Raw genomic sequence first — 25,430 nt, 5'->3', positions numbered from 1 at the left:
TTATGCAATATATTTTATTAGGGCCCGCTGTGCTAGCATACATTGTACACATACATTACTATACAACACCAAACTAAAGTGCCATGCAGCATCATGTCTGTATACCAGTTTTACAAAGCAAGTTGGCCAAACAACGTGTATGTAGAATTACCTGAGCAATGCTATACAATTATAATACGGATATAAAATTAATATTAAGATTAAATCCCTATAGAAAACCTTTTCTGCTCTGTCAGTTGTTGACATGAACAGAGGTGGCAGCAGAGAGCACTGTATCAGACTGGAAAGAAAACACCACTTCCTGCAAAACATACAGCAACTGATAAGTAATGGAAGACTTTATTTTTAAACAGAACTGAATTACAAATCTGTATCTCTGTAACTCTGACACCAGTTGAATTGAAAATAAATAAATAAATAAATAAATAAAAATTTATTCTCTAGGGTACCCCCTTTAAGTATAAAGTTATTAAACACAACTGGGCTGCCCCCTTTAGTTGTGGCCTTTCCTGGGTCTTTACTGAGGCTCTCCATACTCAAATACACCCAGTACTTATAGTAGACCTGTGTAGTATAACAACCAGTCACAATAAAGAATGTGTACCAATAATAACAGCTAACAGTAAAAAGATTAGAAAATCACCAATAGATGCCAGGAAACAGATATGATGATGGATGACGGCAGATAAGAACAGAAAATGACAAAAAGAAACAACTACAAGGACTGACCCTAACTATCCCTAATCTTTCCCTAGATCTTTTCCTAAACTCTAACCTAACAAAAGACACACACTATGGATACTCTTTTTAGGAGAGACAACTACCAGAAACAGAAGCAAGGAAGCAGAAGCAAAATGCCAAGAGCTAAATAAACATCCAACTGAGATATACAACAACAACAACAACAGCTACTTCTACAAAAGTACCGCAAAGAAAACCAAAACTACTAAAGTAACCAGGAAGACTTAACTAGAACAATGTATTAGTAAAATAAAAGGAATACAAGATTAAAATGTGCAGAGTTTAGGCAGTAATCTGCAGATTTTTACAGAAATGCTATGTAATAAAGAAAAGCTCCCCTGTAAACTATCCAGGGCTGGCAGCCAATATTAGCTGCTCTAGAGCCACCGATTAGCTGTAAGAGAGTTGCATAACAAGGGCCCCAAACAGACTAATAGAAGATAAAACAACTGGAGGCTTCCTGCCATTCCTCACAGTCGGTAGCGTTCATGTGATACTTTGGTGCTTGCTTGTCGATTTTAGCAATTCCTATAGACTTGAATGGGACCATCAAATAATTTTCCACTTGGATATGACCTGGTGAAAAGTTACTGTCCCTACAAGCATTATGACCTCTAGTCTCCACATATGTGAGAACGACTTGAAATGATCAGATTTCATAATTGTCCTTATAGAAGAAGCCCCTTCAAGATGACACAGGAAAGACATTGCTTCAATTCCTATCTGTATAGTATTACATGTTTTTATTGTTTGTAGTACAATATATGGCACATAAAGCTGATGGTATCCGGTGTAAGGGTAGCTTCACGCGTATCAGATCGCAGCGGATCGAGATCGATATCTGCTGTGATTCCCAGTACTGATGTAAAGCCCCTTATCACTTAACCCAGAGCTGCCTGGCTACTACGTTACCTGGCCGCGCTCCCGCTTGCTTCTTAGGCTTCCAGCACCTTGATATCCTATCCCGCTGTGGTGGAACAGTGCACTGATTGGCTGAGAAGGACAACAGGGAGCCGGGAGCCAGAGAAGCACGCAGGAGCGCGTCCAGGTAACGTATTAGCTGAGGAGCTCTGGGTTAAGTGAGAAGCGGCTCTACATACTCGCAGAACAGTGAAAAATCCACTGTGAGTAAGTATGTAAACCCATAGAAAATCACAGTACCGGGAGTAGCAGCTGATTTGGACAGAGGTGGCAGCACTGAGCACTGTGTCATACTGGAAAGGATACACCACTTCTTGCAGGACATACAGCAGCTGATAAGTACTGGATGACTTGAGATTTTTAAATTACAAATCTGTATATCTTTCTGAAACTTTCAGATTTTTGCTGGATAACCCCTTTAATGGCAGTCCAGTCTCGGATTAGGAGGCCCAGTTCTTGCCTTCCTCCCCTAACAAAGACTTGTACAGGAGAAGGAAAGAGAAGGATCCTCATTAACATCTGATTCTTACTATAACCTCATAAGAATACAACTCTCATATTACTCTACTGAACGACCCCCTTAAACAGTGCACTGCAGTTTGCTTCCCCCAAACAGGCATCTTCAGCCTGGCATCCCCACAGCCATTTCTTCCGCAGCTCATACAGATTGTAAATGAGCTCTTTCCTTACTTCTCTAGCGTCTTCGCTGCTCCTGTGTAATGGTCTCTTCTGTAATTAGCTCCATAACAAATCTCTCGTAGCAAAAGAGCCCACCTGCAACAAGGCACTATTCTGGTTTTCAGAGTCTGAAATGTGTTTCCTGATACAGTTTCATTACATTTCACAGATGGTCCAGGAGGAAACACTACATGATGCTAAATGAATCATTTCTGAGTGTCAGCTACGATGCCAATGTGACCCAGTTAGCTGTAGAATAGTAGAATAGGCCACCTAAGTTATGAACTGCAGAACCAATTAAGCATCTATTCAGACAGGGCTATGGTTCTGCTCATCCTGCTCTTTGTAGTTCACAAATAGAATGCAAAAACTACAGTCAATAATGAGATTTAAGCAATTAGGTTTCAATACAGTTCAGTGCAGTGGTATCTGCCACCAAAATGTCAGATCATTTAAAGGAGAAGTCCCTGACAGGAAAGCTTGGGGGTGCGGGAACTTAATAAACAAAGTATACTTACCTGTCACCATGCTTCTGTTGCGCTGCTCCTGGGAATTTCTGATTTCTGGCCAGCATCCAGGTACCTGGTTTCTCCAGCTGCAATGTCATAGCGTGGCTGATGGATTGCCCGCACAGCCAGTCAGTGATTGGGTACGTGCCGTTGCTGTCAACAAGACCCAGGAGCAGTGCTACAGGCCACAGGGACAGGTAAGTATACTTTGTTTATTTATAACCCCTGCCTTTCTGTCCTGTATGTTGTGAGATATGGATTGAAGTTGTTGTCCTGGTGGGACATCCTGCAGATGCTCGATCGGGTTCAGATTGGGGAAATTGAAGGCCAAGTCAATACCTTGAACTCTTTATAAAGTTCAATCATTTTTGTATCCTGCTACTGAGGGAATCCGCTATCCTTAGGGAATACCACTGCCATAAAGGAGGAAGCTTGGTCTTATTAGAAAAGAGTACACTTAGACTGGGCATTGCCCGGTGCATCACAAGGCTTTTCTTCTTTCAATGGTGCATCCTTGTGTAAAGGGGTTGACAACCATGAGAATGATCCGGCACACCTTTCCTCCTTTTCTTCCTCTCTTCTTCTTGAAGACATTGATCTATCTAAGCCTCATTCGGCTCTCTTCCTGTGCGGGATCCCATCCAAATTTAAATGGAGAAGACTACAACCTATCTTCTGGGGACAGAGCTGTTCTATGTCACAGAGTATTGTAATGGAACAAATGTCATTCAAATGAATTGTAATTGTTTTTCTGGTGTTCTGCTCTGCATCTTCCATAAGTGTTCTCAAGATCTATGTACTTAGCTGTCATGAATGTTCCTGTTGGAACCTTGGCGCAGTCCTCAGTTCGTAAGATACGACCGAGGCTGCACTTTTGGCCATGATTCTGCACTTTTATGTTTGTATTTCATTTATGTCTGAACCTGGTCTGAACACTGTCTTATTCCAGCCCTTGCTGGGTGGTGATTAGCTGTCCACCTGTGTAGCTCTCTGGCAGGTTCAGAGTTAAAGGAGAAGTCCGGCGAAAATTATTTTTTTATATGTTATTACTGATGGAAAGTTATACAATTTTCTAATGTACATTAATTATGGGAAATGCTCCTATACTGCTATTTCCCTTAATTTAGTGTACCAGGAAGTGTTAGAATTCTCTCAGAAGCAGTGACGTCACGACGAAAGGTGTAATTCCTATGGATGTCCAGCAGGGGGCGCACTATATATATAGAAGTCAATGAGTACCATTGACTTCTATATATAGTGCGCCCCTGCTGGACACTCCATTGGAATTACAATGGATGTGTATGTAATGTAATATACAGTGTTTTTGATTGAATACATTTATGAAATACATTGGGGAGCAAGTGTCCTTGCTCCCCAAAGTATTCCATAAATGTAAGCAATCAGTACATCACAGGAAGCCCGCCGCTACCGAACGCCCGCCACTGCCGCCGCTGTGGACTACTCTCAACTACTACTCTCCCCACCTGCTCATAGCATGTGCAGGTGATGGGAGAGTAGTAGCCGGGTTATATGGCTGAGATCGCCGCCGCGATGCCGCGCAGGGGAGCCGCACATCACTGCAGCTATCATCTCCCTCCGCTCCCCCCTCCTGCTGCTTCCTTAGTCTATGTGATAGCTGACTTCCTGCCCGGCCCCAGCTCTCCGTTCACACGTGCCAGCGGCCGGGCAGGAAGTCAGCTATCACATAGACTAAGGAAGCAGCAGGAGGGGGGAGCGGAGGGAGATGATAGCTGCAGTGATGTGCGGCTCCCCTGCGCGGCATCGCGGCGGCGATCTCAGCCATATAACCCGGCTACTACTCTCCCATCACCTGCACATGCTATGAGCAGGTGGGGAGAGTAGTAGTTGAGAGTAGTCCACAGCGGCGGCAGTGGCGGGCGTTCGGTAGCGGCGGGCGGCGGGCTTCCTGTGATGTACTGATTGCTTACATTTATGGAATACTTTGGGGAGCAAGGACACTTGCTCCCCAATGTATTTCATAAATGTATTCAATCAAAAACACTGTATATTACATTACATACACATCCATTGTAATTCCAATGGAGTGTCCAGCAGGGGCGCACTATATATAGAAGTCAATGGTACTCATTGACTTCTATATATAGTGCGCCCCCTGCTGGACACTCCATAGGAATTACACCTTTCGTCGTGACGTCACTGCTTCTGAGAGAATTCTAACACTTCCTGGTACACTAAATTAAGGGAAATAGCAGTATAGGAGCATTTCCCATAATTAATGTACATTAGAAAATTGTATAACTTTCCATCAGTAATAACATATAAAAAAATTATTTTCGCCGGACTTCTCCTTTAAGCTTTCTTGCTCTGGTTTCTGTGATTGAGGGATCTTATAGCCAGTCAGTTTCCTTGTTGTCAGCTGTGTATGCTCTGCAGTCAGGAGGCAGCTCTACTGGGATTCTGGACCGGGCTCTGGTTCACTATAGTTGTTCTCAGTATCCCAGATCATTGCTGGTTATTCAGTATAGTTTCCCTGTCCTGCATTCCAGCTCTGCCTGCATCTATCTGCGTTACCTCTGGTTTTCTGTCCCTTGCCTTGTTTTCTGACTACCCTTGCTTGCTGCCTGCCCCTGACCATATTGCCTGTTATTCGACTACTCTTTTGGATCCTGATTTTGTACCTTTGCTGCCAGACTGTTGTGACCCGGATTGCTGACCATTCTTCATTGTGTTTTGTCTGTCTGTCTTGTCTTTGTGTCCCACCTAGCCAGTGCAGGGACTGCCGCCCAGTTGCTCGCCGCCATTTTAGGGCGGATTGTGGCAAGTAGGTAGAGGACAGTGGGTGGGGCTGAGCTTAGGGCTCACTGTCTTGTCTTGTCCTGCTGTCCGGTTGCTAACATTAGCAGTAAGTTTGTTTTCACTCTGCAGCCATAAAGCTAAATTAAGGCTTGAACTTTTGTATTACTTACATAGCGTTTTAGATGGATTGTGAGGGAAAGTGTGGGCTGACAAAGTATATCTAAGCATTTTAGACTAGCTCCACCCTTTTTCTGGAACTTTCTGTAATGTTCCAGAACTTCTTACCTAACACCAACTCTAAGGGGGACATTTATCAAACATTTGCCCAAGGCGTACGCCAGGGAAAAGTTGCAGATTAGCCCCCTCTCCATGGCGTAAGCCTGCTGAAGCCCCGCTTGCCTGATGGGTGGGCTGGGGAAGCTTGGGGGGGGGGGGCGTGATGAGTTGGGAGGAGGCGTGGCCTCCTCCCGCGCCTCATTTATCATGATTTACACCTGCTCGCAGGCGTAAATAATGATCCAAATCTACACCTACTTGGAAGCAGGTGTAGATTTCGTACGCCGGGTGCAGGTGCGGACGCCTGGCCGGCCAGATTCACTAAGAGGCGTGCGCCTCTTAGTGAATCCTGCCGAGGAAAAGGGGGGTGAGGCCTAATATAAGACTGGCGTACTTCATGAATCCCCCCTAAGTGTCAGCAAAATGTAAGCTAAACTGAACAGGCCCTGTACCGCACCCCGGCCTGAACCCACCACGTACTCCCCGCCCCACGTCACCTGACACACGTCCACTGGATGCGAGCACCATGGCCGGCCGCAGAGGTGCCACGCTCCAGCCCTACTTCTTCCTCAGGACACGTGCTCAAGTGTCTTCTCCCAGTGCCCCAGTAGTGTGTGTGTGTGTCACAAAATGATGGTGTTTTTTTCTCGAAGTGACACACCATCCAAATTATACGTTTTTTTTTTTGCCAAATGTCGATACCAAGCTCAAAAAGTTGCCCATCACTGCCCTAAAGGTTAATTTTTACAGAATATACAGTAGAGCTAAGTTGTAAAGATTAATAGTAAAAGAGAGACAGCGTGAAGCACTGGTAATGTGCCCGGTGTTTGAGGGAAATATCAGGTGCAATAAGCAGAACGGCTTCATGAATCACTTTTCATCCAGATTAAGGTGCAGCTATTGGGACAATATATGAGCTGTGCACAATGACGCTATAAATCACTGGTGGCTTGACGTGGGCTACGAATGACATGGGTCATTGAGAATTTACAGTTTTGTTTTTTATCAACGGCAAAGATGAGAAACACAAGAGGGTGTGAACACATACAAGGGAATATGATAGTATATAAGGGTAAGGATCCAAGCTAAATTGTGAATGAATGAGAACGTCTGCAGAGTTCAGGTTTTGTGGGCTGCTCCATGTATAGTGGTATGGACAACTGCTGGTAACAGGAGAATGAGCACCAACAATAGGGAGCGAAAACTAGTCTGTTCTGATATAAAATACAAATAACCATACCAGTATCTGAAACAGCACTGTACAGTGTCCATATAATACCAGTACACAATTAATAATACAATCCATAAAGGTCACAAGCCTCAGGTACCAGCAGAGATAGCGGATAGCACGTTTCTAAGGACAGCTGTACTCTAATATATAATACACCTGCAGAAACAATCAAACCCCTGCAGCTTCCCCTGATGTTTTCTAACATCCTATACTAGCTGTGCCATAGACTGAAAATGTGCAGCCATCATGGCAGTCATTATTCTGCTGATGGACTCACAGGGTAACAGCGGGAGTATAATTTCCTGGCAGCTGCCCTGCTTCTCATAAATAAAGTAATTCCAATAAGAGAAATGCTGAATATGTAATTCCCCCAAATACAAGAAGTTCTCCATAAGTTACATAATACTTGTCAGCTTATTTCTCTGCCAGTTCTGTACCAATTTCCAAAGGAACTGATAAGCCTTAAAGTGGTACTTAAAGTGGTAACTGGTGTCAGAATGTTAAATAAATTTTTAATTTTTAAATTTGAATTTACTTCCAGTACTTATCAGCTGCCGTGTGTCCTGCAGTAGGTGGTGTATTCTTTCCAGTCTGACACGGTGTCTCTGCTGGCACCTCTTTCTGTGTCCGGAACTGTCCAGAGCAGGGAAGGTTTTCTTCGGGGATTTGCTCCTGCTCTGGACAGTACCTGACATGGACAGAGGTGGCAGCAGAGAGCACCGTGTCAGAGTGGAAAGAATATATAACATATAACAGAATATATATATTTAGTCTCACATCTCTGCAGTTTCTCAGGAGATCTTCACTCTTGCAATTTCTCATATTCTTGTATCATATTTCTATTGCTAATAGGTCATATTTTTTGTCTGATTCCAGCAAATACACCAAAGAATCAGCGTCTACCCTAACACTTTTAGTAGCACTGCGTTATATAATCATTTTTGATTTGTTAGTCAGAAGGCAATAAAGTAAAAATAGGAAAAGTAGGCAAAAGCAAATACTATGTTAGAGAGAGTGATGGGAGTGTAATGACCAAGTGTTTGCCAAGATGGCAGCCCATGTAACACGCATGGACACCCCCGCTGAGTAGTGGAGAGTCTCTAGAAATTCCATTAAAAGGACTCTAGTTATTGCGGTTCCACTTGAATGATGCCAGCTGTCTGGTGCTATGCACAGGGACCCTGCATGCCGGCGTTGCATCTGGTGACTGTACTTCTATATATGTCACAGTAAGTGAATGTTTTTGCAACTTTCCAAAAATCTCTTTAAAAATTTTAATAAAGCCCTGCAAAGTCTTACTCTTACTTGTTTATTAGGTTAAGCAACTTCGCAAAAAGACAACAGATCCCAATTTCTCCCCATGACTATATTTTGTGCCTTTAGTTGTAAAACACGTACTACAAAGCTACAGCAGTTTAGCCGCTATGGCGTCTATAAGAAGGGAGTGTAAGTACAGCTTCCCTCTGTGTTTTGTTGCTTGTTCTGTACCATATACTGGATGGGAAGCTCCAGTCAGTGGGACATCCAGCTCTCTTCCCATACTGTAGCTTAGCCCTTAAGATCACCCTGAGTCCATGGGGAGCCAAAGCCCATCTTAGTCTACAGATTGAGCAAGCAAGATGAACAGACATGGTGCTCACATATGTAGAAAAAAAAAACTTTTTCTTTATTCCAAGACCAAACAGGTTACATGGAGTAGACAAGACAACCAAGCAACAAGCTGTTTCGCATGTATCGTGCTTCTTCACAGATTCTTGGGGGATGTGAAGAAGCACCATACGTGCGAAACGGCTGTTGGCAGATTATCTTGTCTGCTCCATGTAACCTGTTTGGTCTTGGAATAATGAAAAAAGTTTTTTGCTGCATTCTGTGAGTGCCGTGTCTATTCATCTTGCTTGCTCAATTGGATTATTTGGACTGCATATGAAACTGGAGCATCACCGGCAGCATGGGTAGAAGAGGTTACTGTTCACAGAAAGAAGTCTGACCTGACAGTGATAATAGCAGGAGTTCTGAGGGTTTACTTGGATCGTGACTAGAGATGAGCGAACCTGGAGCATGCTCGAGTCCATCCGAACCCGAACTTTCGGCATTGGATTAGCGGCGGCTGCTGAAGTTGGATAAAGCCCTAAGGCTATGTGGAAAACATGGATATAGTCATTGGCTGTATCCATGTTTTCCAGACAACCTTAGAGCTTTATCCAACTTCAGCAGCCCCTGCTAATCAAATGCCGATCATTTGGGTTCGGATGGACTCGAAGCTGAACCCAGTTCGCTCATCTCTAATCGTGACTTAAATATGCAAAAAAAGAGAGTGTGGACCTTTTTGTTGCATATCTATGTTTCCCAGGGTGCAATGCACCTAGGATTTCACTGCATTGAGCACTTTAAGTAGCAGCCGGCAGTGTTATCTTTGGCTGGTCTCCCTGAGATCAGTGATCTGTTTCACTTTCGGATGGTGTACAGATTGCCCGGGTTCACCAGTCCCCATCCAAGGGGTTCTAGATTCCTCAAGAGTGCCAGAAATTGAGAAGGCTACATCTTCTACAAACCAGTGAATAGAAGGTATACAAGGATCTCACTGGGTTCTAGGACCTATTAGGCTTGAGACTGGGCCTAGATATCAGGATAACATAGTGGGCTGCCTCAGAATCATCTGCACTCTGCAGTTTTGGGGATTACAGACTATCGATAGTACAAGTGTAAGGATATCCACCAGTATGAATGAATCCCCTTTAGTGGAGTAGGGATAGAGTGGACTCTGATTGTAAAAAAAACTACTGGGGAACTGAGCAGAAAGAAGGCAGGGATCCCAATTAACATTCAGATTACGTCAGGTTTTTCCTTTGCTCAAGTCAGTTTCTCAGCAATTAGGGAAACCTGCAGAACCCCTCACAAGCCCATGGCCATGACTGGTTGTGGCACTATGATGCTCAGCCATTACCATTACCATCCCCCAACATGGCATTCCTCCTGAACTCAAATTGTTAGTCTATGGATCCCGATGATTCCTTATGGACCTCATGGCTAATATTTCCATAAAAACACTGGAATGTTTAGCAGAAACCTAAAATACTTGTAAACAGAGACCCAGTAGTCATTAACATTGTATAAAATAGGCTCACTTATCTAGGGGTAGGTGTACACTCACCCCCAAGATAAGTGACCCTACACTATCCTATAGGTTGCTTAGTGTTGGACTCGCCCATCAGAGCACGTTCTAGGGGGCCATTGTCTCTATCCAAGACATTTTTTATTGCTGATATAAATTGTTAACCACATAGTATAATAGTATACAGTCCAAAAAAGATGACATGAAGTTGACCTTTATAGCTTGACAACCGATACTTACAGTCATGTCTTCTGGTGGACCCAAAGTACTTCAGACCAATTCTAGTTTGCTAGTGGCTCTTTAACTTAGGCTGTCGGAGAATGTTCTACAGCAACCATAGAACTACAAGCATTGCATTTATGCAGCTTTACATTAAAAATCCAGAGAGCCATAAACATCTACTTTGTACTTTAAAATCAATTCCCTGCGCTATCCCCATATTTATTAGACCGCGTAATGTATTACAGTTATTCTCTAGAAATAGAGCTGTAGATGGTGGGTGACAAACAGATGGGAAGGAAATTTAATTTATTGCTTTAATATCCTAGTGCAATAAGCAAACCTGCCTTTCAATGAGACATTAGTAAAGATGCATGCTCGGACAAGACTCTTCTAAGAACAGGCATAGACCGAGAGGCCAGTCGATAATAGCAGATGACGATATTATCAGAGACTTAATAAAATGCACAACTGTGAACTGATCAGCACAGCTTCTTATTGTCATGCAGAAGAGCTGGAGTCTGGAATAATGAGGCTGGGTAAGTATAACATTGAAGCGACTCTGTACCCACAATCTGCCCCCCCTTCCCCCCCAAATGCTTGTACATTCGGATAACAGCTTTTAATCCAAGATCTGTCCTGGGGTCCGTTTGGCAGTTGATGCAGTTATTGTCCTAAAAAACAATGTTTAAACTTGCAGCCCTGTGTCAAATTGGCGTCGCCTAGAGTGTCTGTGCCCTAGGCCTGCACCTCCTCTCTGTCCCTCTTCACCATTATGAATGGGAAGGATTTCTCCTATTCATCACTTGTCTGAACACTGCACATGTGTTGGATCGTCAAGGCCCATGTGCACCTCTTAGACAAGTGGTAATCAGGAGAAATCCTGCTTGGAGGTATTCCTAATGATGAGTAGGGTGGAGAGGAGGAACAGAGAAGTGGTGCAAGCCTGGGGCACAGACACTCTAGGCCCGCCAGATTGACACAGGGCTGTAAGTTTAAAAGTTGTTTTTTCAAGGACAATAACTGCATCACCAGCTGAACGGACCCCAGGACAGATCTTGGATTAAAAGCAGCTATCTGATGGTCCAAGTGGTTTGGGAGGGCAGATACAAAGTCGCTTTAAAGGCTTCAAATAGAAAATGCAGTGTCTACAGTCTGTACGGCATGTGCACAATGTACACAATATAGATTAGAAGAAATAGGGGTGCACAGCAGGAATACTTGGTGCTAATTACGGACGGATGTTTTCATCCAAACATAATCCAATAGAAAAAAATCCGAAGCACTCGTTTTTTATATGCAAAAGTGTTCATAAATTTATTAACAGCGTGCAGGAGAGAAGCCAGGAAAATAACAATGCTTTCACTAGCAAGACAATTATTGGATGCAAAGCGACTGTGGACGTTTCGATCCTATCCAGGACCTTTTTCAACGTCGCTGTGGATATGTCTGGTGGGGAGCGCTCCTGGCGCTCACAACATTATCCCAGAAAGTAAAAAGTTTAAATTTTTTTTATTTTTACCCTGGTTCCAGCCTGTAGACAATTCTTTAAAACTACTAAAACTACCCTTAAAGGAAACCTGTCCAGTTGAAAATAGAGTCCAGTCTGCATGCAACATGTTATGGAGCAGGAGGAGCTGAGCAGATTGATATACTTTATAGATTGCAGGGAAAAGTTCCAGGGTACCTTGTCATTTATCCATTTAATCTCTGTCAATCACTGATTAGCACCACCCACTTGACTAGATAGAATGAGCAAAGATTTACATGAATAAATGACAAGTTAAATTATATATCAATCTGCTCAGCTCCTCCAGCTCTATACCATGATACCTGCACATCAGACTGGATTTTGAATATCACAGGCTCCCTTTAAACCATATCTATTTAATATGCTGTGCCAATTGAAACAGGATGGTTATCCAGATGTTTTCACATTTAATTCCCTAAAAATGATCATCAAATAAACAGTAGCTATGTGTCTAGGTTTTATTCATGAGCAAAAATAACATTTATGTGCTCTACTTTAGCAGAGCCATAGGCCACAACTAATTCCTGCTGCCTAGAATTAAGTAGGTTGAATGCCATTGACCTTAATAATTCCCATATTTATATATATATTTGTGTAATACACAGCCAATTTCTCAGTGCCATAGGCCGCTGCCTTCTGCTGCCCATTGATGCCAACAGTTGCCAGCTGCTCCCTGCCTTTCATGGTGTTTAAAAGAGCAAATGAATCAATAATAAAAATCAGCAGGTAAGCAATATATTAGGCTATGCTGACTCTGAGAAGGTAAAGCACCATTCTGATGGTTGTAATTCTCCTTTTTGTGTATTGTTCATTATAAACACAAAAAAACACATTCAAAATTTTTTTTTCAACACTCACATTTTTTCATACTTTCGATTCAATTCGTATCCTGGCCAGTCCAAGTAGCACACATCCCGGCCCTGCATAAAGTCCACATCCGCGTAATAGCCCAGTGGAAAGGCCATGCAAAAGGAGAAACCCCAGATGACACAGATGACGATCTTAGTGGCCGTAGCAGAAAGTCTTGGCTTGAGTGGATGGATAATAGCCATATACCTTCAAAAGAACACAGAGATATGTAAGATAAAGTACCTGGACCTAAACATGATGATTGCATTATGCATTGGCGGCAGATGCTATCTCAATGACAGCAGATTGCTCGGCCTGCCAGAGCATCTGGTATAGCTATACTTCACGGCATGTGAGCTCATGTGCACCTTACTGAAGCTGGTAAGAATGGCTTCTTGATTTGAACAGGTGTGAAATGTTCTAAACTCTCTGTTTGGTGATACAACATGAAGTAATGTTTACATTGGAAAGTAGTTCAAGGAGCAAACATTTCATCACGGCTCGGTATTCATTGGAGAGTGGCCATTTTTTAATCAAAACCCAATGCAAATGAAAAAAACATTGAGTTTGCACATAGGGAATTACCATATAAATAGGGATGGTCCGAACCCGCCGAGGTTTCCCGCTGTCTGCCCGCTCCGTGCAGCGGGCGGATACAGCGGGAGGACCGCCTGGAAAACTGGGATACAGCCTATGGCTATGGCTGTATCCCAGTTTTCCAGGCGTTCCTCGTGCTGGATCCGCCCGCTGCACGGAGCGGGCAGACAGCGGTAATCATTGCGGAGGGTTCGGGTTCGTACGAACCCCGTCCGAACCAGGTTCGGACCATCCCTACAAATAAGTTATTTAAAAAAAAAAAATACTACATTTACGGTCCATACTACCTTAGGCTATGTTCACATAGCGTATTAGACCGGCCGGTCTCTGAAAAGATCATCCCGGCCTGTACTGCAGTACCGGCTGGATGATCTTTTCGGCCACAGTGTTCTGATGCGGGCGCCTCCGTGTGCGCCCGCAATCAGAACTCCCCACTGCACACTATGGAGTGAGCGGCCAGATCCGCCTGCTCCTTAGTGTGCACTGACATGTCATTTTTTTGGGGCGCCGCGAGAGATCTTGGCCGCAGCGTTAACTATATAACGGCAGTGGTTTTTACGAAAATATACATTTTGTGAACATAGCCTTAAGTAGTTTACTAATAACCAGCATGGACCTAATGTCCAACTTAGTCAGCCCAAACCACAAGCAATTGCACCACTCTCACCAATTTGTACTGGACTGGACAGGGGCAAACAGGAACAGTCCTGGGACACCAGGCTGGCACTAGCAACATCATCCACATATACCTGTTAGGAATCAGAGACAGGGTAACACAAGGACAGGTGAGCCCTGAAGCTGGCACCCACCCCGCTGTCCCTGCCTACTTGCCTCAGGAGCCCTAGGTGGCAACAGACAACTGGTCAACAAAACCCTGACCTAATCCAAGAGCAACACAGAATAAAGAAAAAACAAACACACATAATAAGGTACAGTCAGAGGTCCGGGTCAATAACAAACGAGCGGCGCGGTACAATACGAATTCTAAGGGGGTAGTCAAAAAGTGAAGAACCAAAAGTCAGACAACCAGAAATACAATGCAGGATATAACACTAGGTCAAGATACACTAGTAAACTTGGCACTATGGTAGGCAAGGAACATATGCAAAGGGAGGATACTTTTGGAACCTGGAGTCCCAGCCCAAGGCGTGATTGGGGCTAAGGCTCCAGGTCCGGCCCAATACTGACTAGCAGTGTAAGCTGTCCGTCACAATCATCAAATATAAACACCTTATCCCAACTGGTCCCAACTCCGATGCCCTGATCCAGAGCTGCCACACAAGCCCCCATTATGTACTGTAGCGCTGTAGCACTGTTTGTACGGTAGCGCTGGATCATCGTTCCTCTCTAAGATACCCTTTGAAGTGAAACAAGAGGTAACAAGAGAAAGGAAAGGGGAAATTTTTGAATACCCTCTATTAGTGATGAGCGAATACTGTTCGATCGAATAGTGAGATATCCGAATAAATATTCGATAAGCGTTCAAATCCCCCAGCTTCCGGTTTCACCCTCCAAATGGTCAAATAGATGTTTTTCACTAATCGAATACTTGTTCCCATAGACTTTAATGGGATCGAGTATTCAATCGAATATTTGAATATTCGTGGGATATTCGTACGAATATCGAATATTCAAATATCTCACTATTCGCTCATCACTACCCTCGATCCTTCCTCTCTATGACTTCATGGTATCATTATAGATGGCGTATATTAGAATGAATGGGTGAATGGGACCAGTTACGTCTTGGGAACTGTGATGGGAAGATTGGACTACATCAAAGTCTCCCATTCTGTTATCTTTCGTAATTATTTTGTTCTAAAAAATCCTGTTTAAAAAAACTCAGATTTTTTTTTCTTTCTAAGCTGAGATGAATGGGTATGACTCAGTGACGCTCCGGCAATTGGTGAAGGCGGAAACAATCTATTTATGCATGTCAGAGATATAAATAAGTGACATGAACCTTCACGTGACAACAGAAAGGCGCATTCCTTTGTGATTGCCTATTAGCCATTGACGGTTGTAACTGTCAGATTACAGGACAAAACATTCATTAAAATTCATGACAAGACTTTCATACCCATCATCTCAATTAATGGTGGGTAATTATGTAAATTGGATTAAATAGAAATCTTTCAGAAAGCTCGGAACACAATGTCCGCAAGTAAGAACTGATAAGGATAGGCTAAAATTATGTTCTATGGACTCACACGCTAGTTAAAAGAGAGGTGACTGAAGAGTTTTGGGAACAGTGGATGTTATGCGTTAAAGCTAATACTGAAATAATACTGAATGGACTCGCAAAGGAAAGAAAGCTGACTTTGATGACAAAAGACGATGATAACAGAGAGCGAGCAGAAAATGGCATTGTTCCCTGAAACATAATATAATATAATGTCCACAGGAAGTAAAATAAATTAGGTCTAAAATATAACATGTAGGTGTACGGGTACAAGAGCAGAAAAAGTAACATCAAGGCCCAATATGTTCTGACTTTTCCCAACATGAAGTTTTTAATATCTTCACCGAAACCAAGCAGCTTAGAAACCTGAAAAAAAGGGGGCATCCTTTGTTTTTTCAGATGTTCTTGTCACGGCCGCGGCGGCGTCCCGCGTTCCGGGCCGCCGCCGCGACCGCTTCCTGCCCCATGCAGCAGCCGGTGTCCATAGTCGGGGACCCGGCGCTGCTATCACCTCGGCCCCGGGGGGCGCCTCACCTCTCCACGCTCCTGTCTCCCGCTGTGCCGGCCGGCGCGCGCGTCCCCGCCGCCTAGGGCGCGCGCGCGCCGGCTGTCTCAGATTTAAAGGGGCAGTGCGCTCCTAATTGGTAGTTGCACCTAATCACTCCCCTATAAATCCCAGCATGCCCTGTCCCCTGGGTTGGAGCCTCTACATGCTTCCCATAGCGTTTGGCCCAGCTCCCTGTTGTTCCTGATTCCTAGTCCTTGTTCCTGATTCCTAGTCCTTGTTCCTGATTCCTGTCCGATACCTGGCCCCCAGTCCCAGTTCCTGGTCCCTGCTCTCCTGTGTTCAGCCAGTTGCCTGCGGTTACGCATATTAACCTCTGCTAGCACCATCTTACGTCTGCTGCTCCTGCTACACCTCGTCTGCCGTCACTAGCAACCAAGCCAGGGGTAGCGACCTGGGGGTCGCCTGCCGCAGCAAGTCCATCCCGCCTTGCGGCGGGCTCTGGTGAAAACCAGCGGCCCCTTAGACTCCGCTCCCTGGTGAGGTTAGTGCCATCGCTGGTGACGGTCCAGTGGATCCACTATTCCAGGTGTCACAGTAGGCTCCAACCATGGATCCCGGCGAGGTGCCTGATCTCCGTGATGTCGCCAGAGTGGTCACTCAGCAGGCGCAACAAATCCAGAAGCAGTCACAGCAGATCCAGCAACTCACTGCCGCCTTACAGCAGCAGACTACTGCCCAGCGCACACCACCTCCTGACGCTTCTTCTTCACTCCGACTGGCCCTCCCAAGCAAGTACTCTGGGGACTCTAAGTTGTGCAGAGGATTCTTGACTCAGTGCACCATGCACATTGAACTTTTGAGTAGTCAGTTTTCCACCGAGCGCTCTAAAGTGGCTTTCATCATCAGCCTATTAGAAGGTAGAGCCCTGGCCTGGGCCACGCCACTGTGGGACCGTGATGATCCAGTTGCTGCCAATCTCCGGGCCTTCCTATTCGAGTTTCGCTCCGTCTTTGAGGAACCTGCCCGTGCTTCTTCAGCCGAGACTGCTCTCCTCAACCTCTCTCAAGGCAGCTCCTCTGTTGGTGACTACGCCATCCAGTTCCGCACCCTGGCAGCCGAATTGGACTGGAACGAGGCCGCCCTATTGGCCACCTTCAAGAAGGGCCTGTCTAGTCGTGTGAGAGACGTGCTCGCTGCCCGAGACCTGCCTACCTCCCTGAACGAACTCATTCTACTGGCCACCCGAGTTGATACTCGTTTTTCGGAGAGGGAGGAGGAGGTTCGGCATGAACATTTACTAACCCGTTCCCGTCGCCATCCTCAGCTGGCGCCGGTTTTCCAGAATCCTGACCTTTCGATGTCCCAACCCTCTCCTGAGATTCCTATGCAGGTGGAACGGGCTCACCTGACGCCTGATGAAAGAATCCGGCGCCTGGAGCAGAATCTCTGTCTCTATTGCGGTGGTTCCGATCACTTCCGGCTGGGATGTCCCCTACGTCCCCAAACATCCGGAAAATGCTCGCACCTAGGTCCGGTGGGACAGGTGTCCCTAGGTGTGAATGCCACCATTCCAAGTCTGTCTATGCCAGTTTCCATCCGGACTCTCTCAGGACGAAATCATCAGACTACTGCCTTCCTCGATTCTGGGTCAGCAGGCAGTTTTATTGCGGCAACATTGGTCCAAAGATGGCGGCTACCCGTGACCCGACTAGCCAGGCCCCTGACTATCTCCTCGGTCACGGGCGAAATTCTTACCGACCGTGTGTACTACCAGACCGCATCTTTAGTCCTCCAGGTGGGTCCTTCACATCAAGAAGAGATATCCTTCTACGTCCTGCCCCATTCTTCCCCCGCGGTCCTCCTGGGACTCCCGTGGCTACAAGAACATGCCCCTCAGCTGGACTGGAGAACCGGGGAGATTCTCACTTGGGGTCAGGACTGTTCCCACCAGTGTCTCAAGTCACCTCAGACCAAGTGTATTATGTCATTTCCTGTCCCGGCCAAGCCTCTATCCGGCCTACCGGCAGAAGACCAAGACTCGGCGGATGCCTTCTCTGCCGAGGTGTACCCTCTCCCCGTACCCAAGACTAAGGTCGTGTCCTCTCACCACCGGAAGAACTTACAGAAGGTCCTCGTCCACAGACCCACAGTCCCTTGCCATGTTTTACCGCCTGATCGCCTAGCACCAGTCGTCACCTCCTCGCTTCAGAGAGTACCCCCCGGAAAGACTCATGTTCACCCTGCGCTTCGAAGAGGTATTTTGAAGTGGGGTCATTCCTCGTTGGAGGCCGGGCACCCTGGAGTCCGTAAGACCGGCCAACGGATCTCTCGCCACTACTGGTGGCCTAGTCTGTTTCAAGATGTCAAAGACTTTGTGGCTTCCTGTGCCATCTGCAGGCAAGAAAGAGGGGGAGGCCAAAGGGGGGGGGTACTGTCACGGCCGCGGCGGCGTCCCGCGTTCCGGGCCGCCGCCGCGACCGCTTCCTGCCCCATGCAGCAGCCGGTGTCCATAGTCGGGGACCCGGCGCTGCTATCACCTCGGCCCCGGGGGGCGCCTCACCTCTCCACGCTCCTGTCTCCCGCGGTGCCGGCCGGCGCGCGCGTCCCCGCCTCCTAGGGCGCGCGCGCGCCGGCTGTCTCAGATTTAAAGGGGCAGTGCGCTCCTTATTGGTAGTTGCACCTAATCACTCCCCTATAAATCCCAGCATGCCCTGTCCCCTGTGTTGGAGCCTCTACATGCTTCCCATAGCGTTTGGCCCAGCTCCCTGTTGTTCCTGATTCCTAGTCCTTGTTCCTGATTCCTAGTCCTTGTTCCTGATTCCTGTCCGATACCTGGCCCCCAGTCCCAGTTCCTGGTCCCTGCTCTCCTGTGTTCAGCCAGTTGCCTGCGGTTACGCATATTAACCTCTGCTAGCACCATCTTACGTCTGCTGCTCCTGCTACACCTCGTCTGCCGTCACTAGCAACCAAGCCAGGGGTAGCGACCTGGGGGTCGCCTGCCGCAGCAAGTCCATCCCGCCTTGCGGCGGGCTCTGGTGAAAACCAGCGGCCCCTTAGACTCCGCTCCCTGGTGAGGTTAGTGCCATCGCTGGTGACGGTCCAGTGGATCCACTATTCCAGGTGTTACAGTTCTGACATATTTACTAAGAACCCCTTCACATGTCCAGAAAATTTATCTGGATTTCCGGACCTACAGGATTACATTAGTGATGGACACCCTTCAGGGTTTTTCCTATCCTATTTTCATCCAAAATTCCAGCACAAATGTCCCAATAGAAGTCTATGGGAGTGCCAAAATTCTAGACGTTTTCCTGATGCCCATCAGGAAAATGTCCAGCATTTTGGATCCGTTGAGAGCCCCGGGACAGCACACCCCCTGCCCTACAGCAGTGATAGTTGTCCCGAACCCCTTCCTCAACCTCAGAAGTGATGCTCGCATGCAACCCCCCCAGACCTTAGTGGTGATGCCTGGACCCACTAAAAATAGACCATCCTGATCAGGATTTCCTGACAGTAAAAACTAAGGGTTTTCCTTCAGTTTCGTTGCATCTACTCTGCACTTACCTGACTAACGTTGAAGTTTACTGTTAGTGATGCGATTAGTGCAGTTTGGCCACACACAAAATGCCACAGACAAAATAACTGCCAAATACACTAAGGGTGCCTTCACACCTAGCGACTCGCAGCATAAATTACACTGCTAGTCGGGTAGGTCCTGGCAGATCACTTTCACTACATACACGTGCGTGTATGTAATTCTGCCGGCCCCTTAACCCCTTCAGCTGCCGCCCGGCTCCTGCTCCGCTCCCGCTCCGTATACATTACCTCTCCTTGCTGCACGGATTCCCGCGTACTGCTCTCCCGCCCGGCCAATCAGTGTGTTGCCCAGCCGCAGCCACTGATTGGCCGGGCAGGAGAGCAGTACGCCGGGACCCCGTGCAGCAAGGAGAGGTAATGTATACAGCGGAGAGGGAGCGGGAGCCGGGCGGGAGCTGAAGGGGTTAAGCGGCCGGCAGAATTACATACACATGCCAGAACCTGACAGACTCGCAGCGTAATTTACGCTGCGAGTCGCTAGGTGTGAAGGCACCCTAAAGGTAATCAGACACATAATAAATCTAGTGAGATGAGAAACTAGAATCCTAATGTGTAAGGACTTTGAAAACCCAACAATATAAGAAATTCTGGGCCTCTATCTAAAATAATTCAGCAGATATGATATTTTCTTCATTAAGTGTCCCTAATAAACAAGACCTTTACTTACCTATTGGTGTGAATTAAAAAATAAATAAATAATAATAATAATAATAATAATAATAATAATAATAATAATAATATATATATATATATATATATATATATATATATATATATAAATATATATATTGTGAGAAGGTATAAGGTGTCATAGTAGATGACCGATACGTGTCACCGAGGTACCTGGCCTCGGTGAAGTGAGCTGGTAGCTTTTGTCATTAACCCTAGGTTACTGACACTTTTTGTTGAATAGTATGGCTGTTTGCACAGCTGATCCGGGCCGGCCTTTCACTGGAGCAGTCTTAGAGCTGGGTGGGATGACTGCTCCCACGTATTCCAGGCCAGGTTTTCTGTGGCTGGATAGAATCCAAGTAGCTCAGCAGAGCTGAGGGTGTGTTCCCAACTCTGGAGTTTGTGGGACTTGCAGTGCTGGAGTGTGTCAGCTGGGAAGCTGGTGGGTGTCTGGAAGCTGTGCCATCCCACCTTTCCACATCCTAGCGGGTGAACCCGCAACTGAAAAGGACTTGTGAGTTTGTGACGTCCACTTGGGCTTTATATTCTGTTTTGCCGAAGTCAAGCCATTAGTGTTTTAGTTTGCTGCACCTTCTATGCTGAAAATAAAAGGACTGCTGTTTGGCTAAACTGCATATTGAGAAAGACTTTTAGATTGCCATTTGAACTCATCCCCACTATATATATATATATATATATATATATATATATATATATATATATATAATAAATATTTTATTTTATTTTTTTAAGTAAAGTGCCCATTCAATGAAAGCATGAAGTGGCTCCTTAAATCATAAGAAGCAAATGTAAAAAGATGTGTGTATTCAAACCAATAAAATTTTTAATTTCTTACCGTTTTTGGGAACTAAAGGGATGAAATGTATTGAGCTCTTCTTTTATGGGATTCAGAGAGTGTTGGTGTGGACCCACACCAATACGAGGATTTTTATTTTAAATGTTTTGGGTGCATCTGTTCAATTGTTATCCTTAGCTTATAATACATTCATATCCTGGAGTGAGAAGAACCAACAAGAAATAGTGGGAGGTGGTGGAGGCCCGTCTATGTAGCATTCCACCTGTAGTGACATATTGGAGGTGGCTAAGGCACGTCTATGTAGCATTCCACCTGTAGTGTCATACTGGAGGTGGTTAAGACCTGTCTCTATGGCATCCCACCTGTAGCGACATACTTAGTATTTCACTACATGGTTGAGGCTTGTCTATATGGCATCCCACCTGTAGCGACATACTGGAGGTGGTTAAGGAACGTCTATGTAGCATTCCACCTGTAGTGTCATATTGGAGGTGGCTAAGGCATGTCTATATGGCATCCCACCTGTAGCAACATACTGGAGGTGCATAAGGGGGCACGTCCATATAGCATCCCACCTGTAGCGACAAACTTAGTATTTCACGACATACTGACTCTATCTCCCATACCATACGAACTCTTTTTCCTGTAATCGTTTCATTTGCTGGCAATTGCCTTCAGAATCTAAAACCTGCAATTGCAGTAAGACAGAGGAGACATGAAAAGCCATCGAAAGTCAGACTCCTGATAGCAATCATTAAAGGGATGAGTTTAGCTTTGTGTTTAATCGAGGACAAGGCAGAAAAAATGAAGGGAGAAAACTGAAGCTGTCAACAAGCTCTTGAGTTTGCTTGACAAATGAATCCTTTTAGGGTCAGAATGCATTGTTCCTCTGGCATGCTCTCTTACTGTAAAGTCAGAATATCAGCAGCTGAAGATTGTGTGACCGATTATTTGATGTACGGCTACAGTCACCAGATAGCATGTAACCGGTCAGAAAAGATGTATAATGAGTAGAGATGAGCGAACCTCGAGCATCCTCGACTCTATCCGAACCCGAACGTTCGCATTTGATTAGCGGTGGCTGCTGAACTTTGATAAAGCCCTAAGGCTATGTGGAAATCATGGATATAGTCATTGGCTTTATCCATGTTTTCCAGACAACCTTAGAGCTTTATCCAAGTTCAGCAGCCCCAGCTAATCAAATGTCGAACGTTCGGGTTCGGATGGACTTGAACCCGAACCTGGTTCGCTTAGCTCTAATAATGAGCCAAATGTCAAGATGAGAGGATCAGTATGCAAATAGGTCCGCAGAGCCTTAAACATGGTACTATCCAGATATCCCTAGCAAGGACCTAGCAAAAGGAGGGCTCCTGTATGATGACCAATAAAACCACCATATTAAGTGGTCCCTTCAGGCAATATTCAACCCAATTACGAGTCTGATGATATGACCAGGGAAATACCAAAGCCAGGTATCCATCCACAGACAGATGAGAGGCTAGCATCTGAGAAATACACTATGAGGCCATGTTTACATGGCGTAAGAGACTGGACGGTCTCTGAAAAGATCATCCTGGCCGGTACTGCAGTTCTCTGCGGCGCCGCGAGAGATCCCGGCCGGAGCGTATATTATGTGTATACGCTCCAAATGGGATCCCATAGAAGGCTGAGCAGCGTAGCTTTCCATAAAAAGTAGGGCCGTGTTGCCGATTGCAACAATGGCCGTACTTTTACGAAAAGTTACGTTGTGTGAACATAGCCTAATACTGCATTCATACTGTCTTACTAACAATGTTAGCACAGGAAGATTTTGCATGACCACATGGAAGTCTGATTTGTGGTCCAATTGTCCATTATATGGTGATGGGAAGGCATCAAAGATATCTTACGAATGTTTCTGAGATAAGTGTCTACTGTTCTAGCATCATGGGGTGCAAGCAGGTCTCTAACTTTTTAATAGTATGGCAACCAACTAGACTCTTGAAATTAATTGGTAAATGCCTATTACTGACTGGTTGCCTGATGAACCAATGTTGGACTGCATTCATACGCTCCATGCACACAGTTCCGTGTCCATTTCTTTGTATTGGGCTATTCACATGTACAGTGTTTTCACAGATCCCCAATCCATTCCGTGTAAAATAGGACATGTCATAACTCGATTGGAAGCACAGCATGAATTCCCCACAGAAATCAATGAGACCCCTGTTTTTCACAGATCCGTGTTCATCGGTGAAAAACACAATTGTGATGTAATCCATGTAATTTAAAATGCTTTAAACAGGTCTGTGAAATACAAGGATACAAAAAGGAAGTATAACAGATGTAAACAGACGGTTTTGCACTGATCACGGAGGTAGCTAGCGGACTAGGTTCACAGACCAGGAACAACACAGAATGTGTAAATGCAGCCTTACTTAGACAATACATGAACTTGTGCATCACTAAGAGTTAAGAGTTTTTTTTTAGGAAAAAAAAAATATTGATAGCCTATGCACTCATGGGTACTAAACAAATAATTAGTGGGGGTGCAGGTTGTCAAAAACCCCATATCACCTATTGATAGCCTATCTAGTGGACTGTCAGCCAACAGCTTTCTCTTCCCACCAACTCATACATTTGCATGATAAATCCAACTACACCTTCATCTGCCATCAGGAGATAGTCGAGGGCCCACATAAAACATTAGATGGTCAGTTTGAAAATTGAGAATCGGTTCTTCCTACTTTAAAGGAGTTTTCCAGCCGAAACTTGTTGATGGCCTACCATGTGATTATGATGGTCTATCCTGTGAGTATGAAACTTTTAGGATACTTTGTTGCTGACCTGCTGTAGCACTTGCGTTATTAACACCTTCTCTTTTTGATTAAGATACACTGAAGAAATTTGTCAACACGGTGGAACAATATTTTGGGCATAAATTATGTCATGTTATGTTTGTATACCTAATTGCTTTACGGTGTAATTGCTATACATGGCTATGGGTCCTTTCACATTACAGAATCTTCAGCTATCCACGGCCACAAACGAGCTCCGATCAACGAGATTGGTGATCTGGTGATCATGTGCAGTACCTTTATAAGGAAGCATGGGCAGCACGAACGATCACTGTATCGTTTGTGTAACCATTAACATTCATTGTTATCGCCTGCATCTCTCTATGAATCTAAATGGCCTGTGTAAATGGGCCTTGTAAAACATAAAATGTTACACAATGTAGTAGGGTGATACACATGGTTAGTGAACAATTCTATCCAATTTTTATGTCACTCTTCATCATCGCCAGATCACTAGATTGTAAGTGCGGCTCTTTGCTTTATTTAGCTGTCAGCTGCACATCTCCCCTTGTGATAGGGCAGACCATTATTTTTTGGTTAGATCTCTTGGCCCTATTACATAGCCTGACATCCTCTTGATTTGGCAGATAATTGTCCCGTGTAATAAGGCCTTTAGTCTGGATGTAAGACCCCCTTAAGAGTCATAATAGTCCTTATTCAACCATTAAAAATGCCAACCAAGTACATATACCTTAGGAAGGGTTTGTATATCCATAATGGCTTCGCACCTATCTATCAAGATTAAAGAGGCCATAAAAGTTTTATTCTCGTAAAATGTATTAAAATAGCTGATCTGCTTTGGTGCACCTCGCTAAATGGGATTAAGTCTTCTTTAACAATTAAAGTCATTGTCTAAAACAAACGCAGTTGGAATCTAAAGAGCCTATGTGACATTTGGGAGCTGCATCTTACTCCTGTCAGAACCTTATACTAAGCACAGAATGGCATTCATTCTAAGAATGAGAGAGTCCCCAGATAGGATTAAAGCTTCCTTGGAGAGGACGGGTCACCAGGGAGAGTCGACTCACTTTATGTTCCACAAAGGGCTCCTTGAAATGAGCCTGGAGGCAGAAGTAACCTGGGGGAACGTGCAATACTTACATTTATACAAAGCATCACAAGGCGGACGCTTTCCGACCACTAAACAAATAATACAGGCGTTTGTTCAGGTTCCAATATATTTATGTAGTAGAAGGTAATAAAACTCAGGACCGGTTCTCATTACCTCTGTATTTACATTGTGTGTATGAGTTACGCTTTTTGTTCTCTGTGGGGATTTATGTAAAATGTACCAGAGTTGTTGGTATTGTAAAGTGGAGGAATAATGAAAAATGCTGCAATAATAATGCCAAGCATCAGCGCAAAATGCTGTATA

General features: G+C 45.0%; 1 protein-coding gene across 2 annotated transcripts in view; it reads right to left on the bottom strand.

The window, feature by feature from the left end:
- LOC138765702 (substance-P receptor) overlaps positions 1-25,430 on the bottom strand; it is a 187,495-nt gene that overhangs the window by 67,399 nt on the left and 94,666 nt on the right. For both annotated transcript variants that reach the window (XM_069942714.1, XM_069942704.1), the window contains exon 2: positions 12,855-13,052. In XM_069942714.1, the coding sequence (XP_069798815.1) occupies positions 12,855-13,052 (198 nt within the window). The remainder of the gene's footprint in view (positions 1-12,854; positions 13,053-25,430) is intronic.

Source organism: Dendropsophus ebraccatus, chromosome 1 (assembly GCF_027789765.1).
Source record: "Dendropsophus ebraccatus isolate aDenEbr1 chromosome 1, aDenEbr1.pat, whole genome shotgun sequence".
In the NCBI taxonomy this organism is placed as follows: Eukaryota; Metazoa; Chordata; class Amphibia; order Anura; family Hylidae; genus Dendropsophus; species Dendropsophus ebraccatus.
This window is presented reverse-complemented; position numbering and strand designations above follow the sequence as displayed.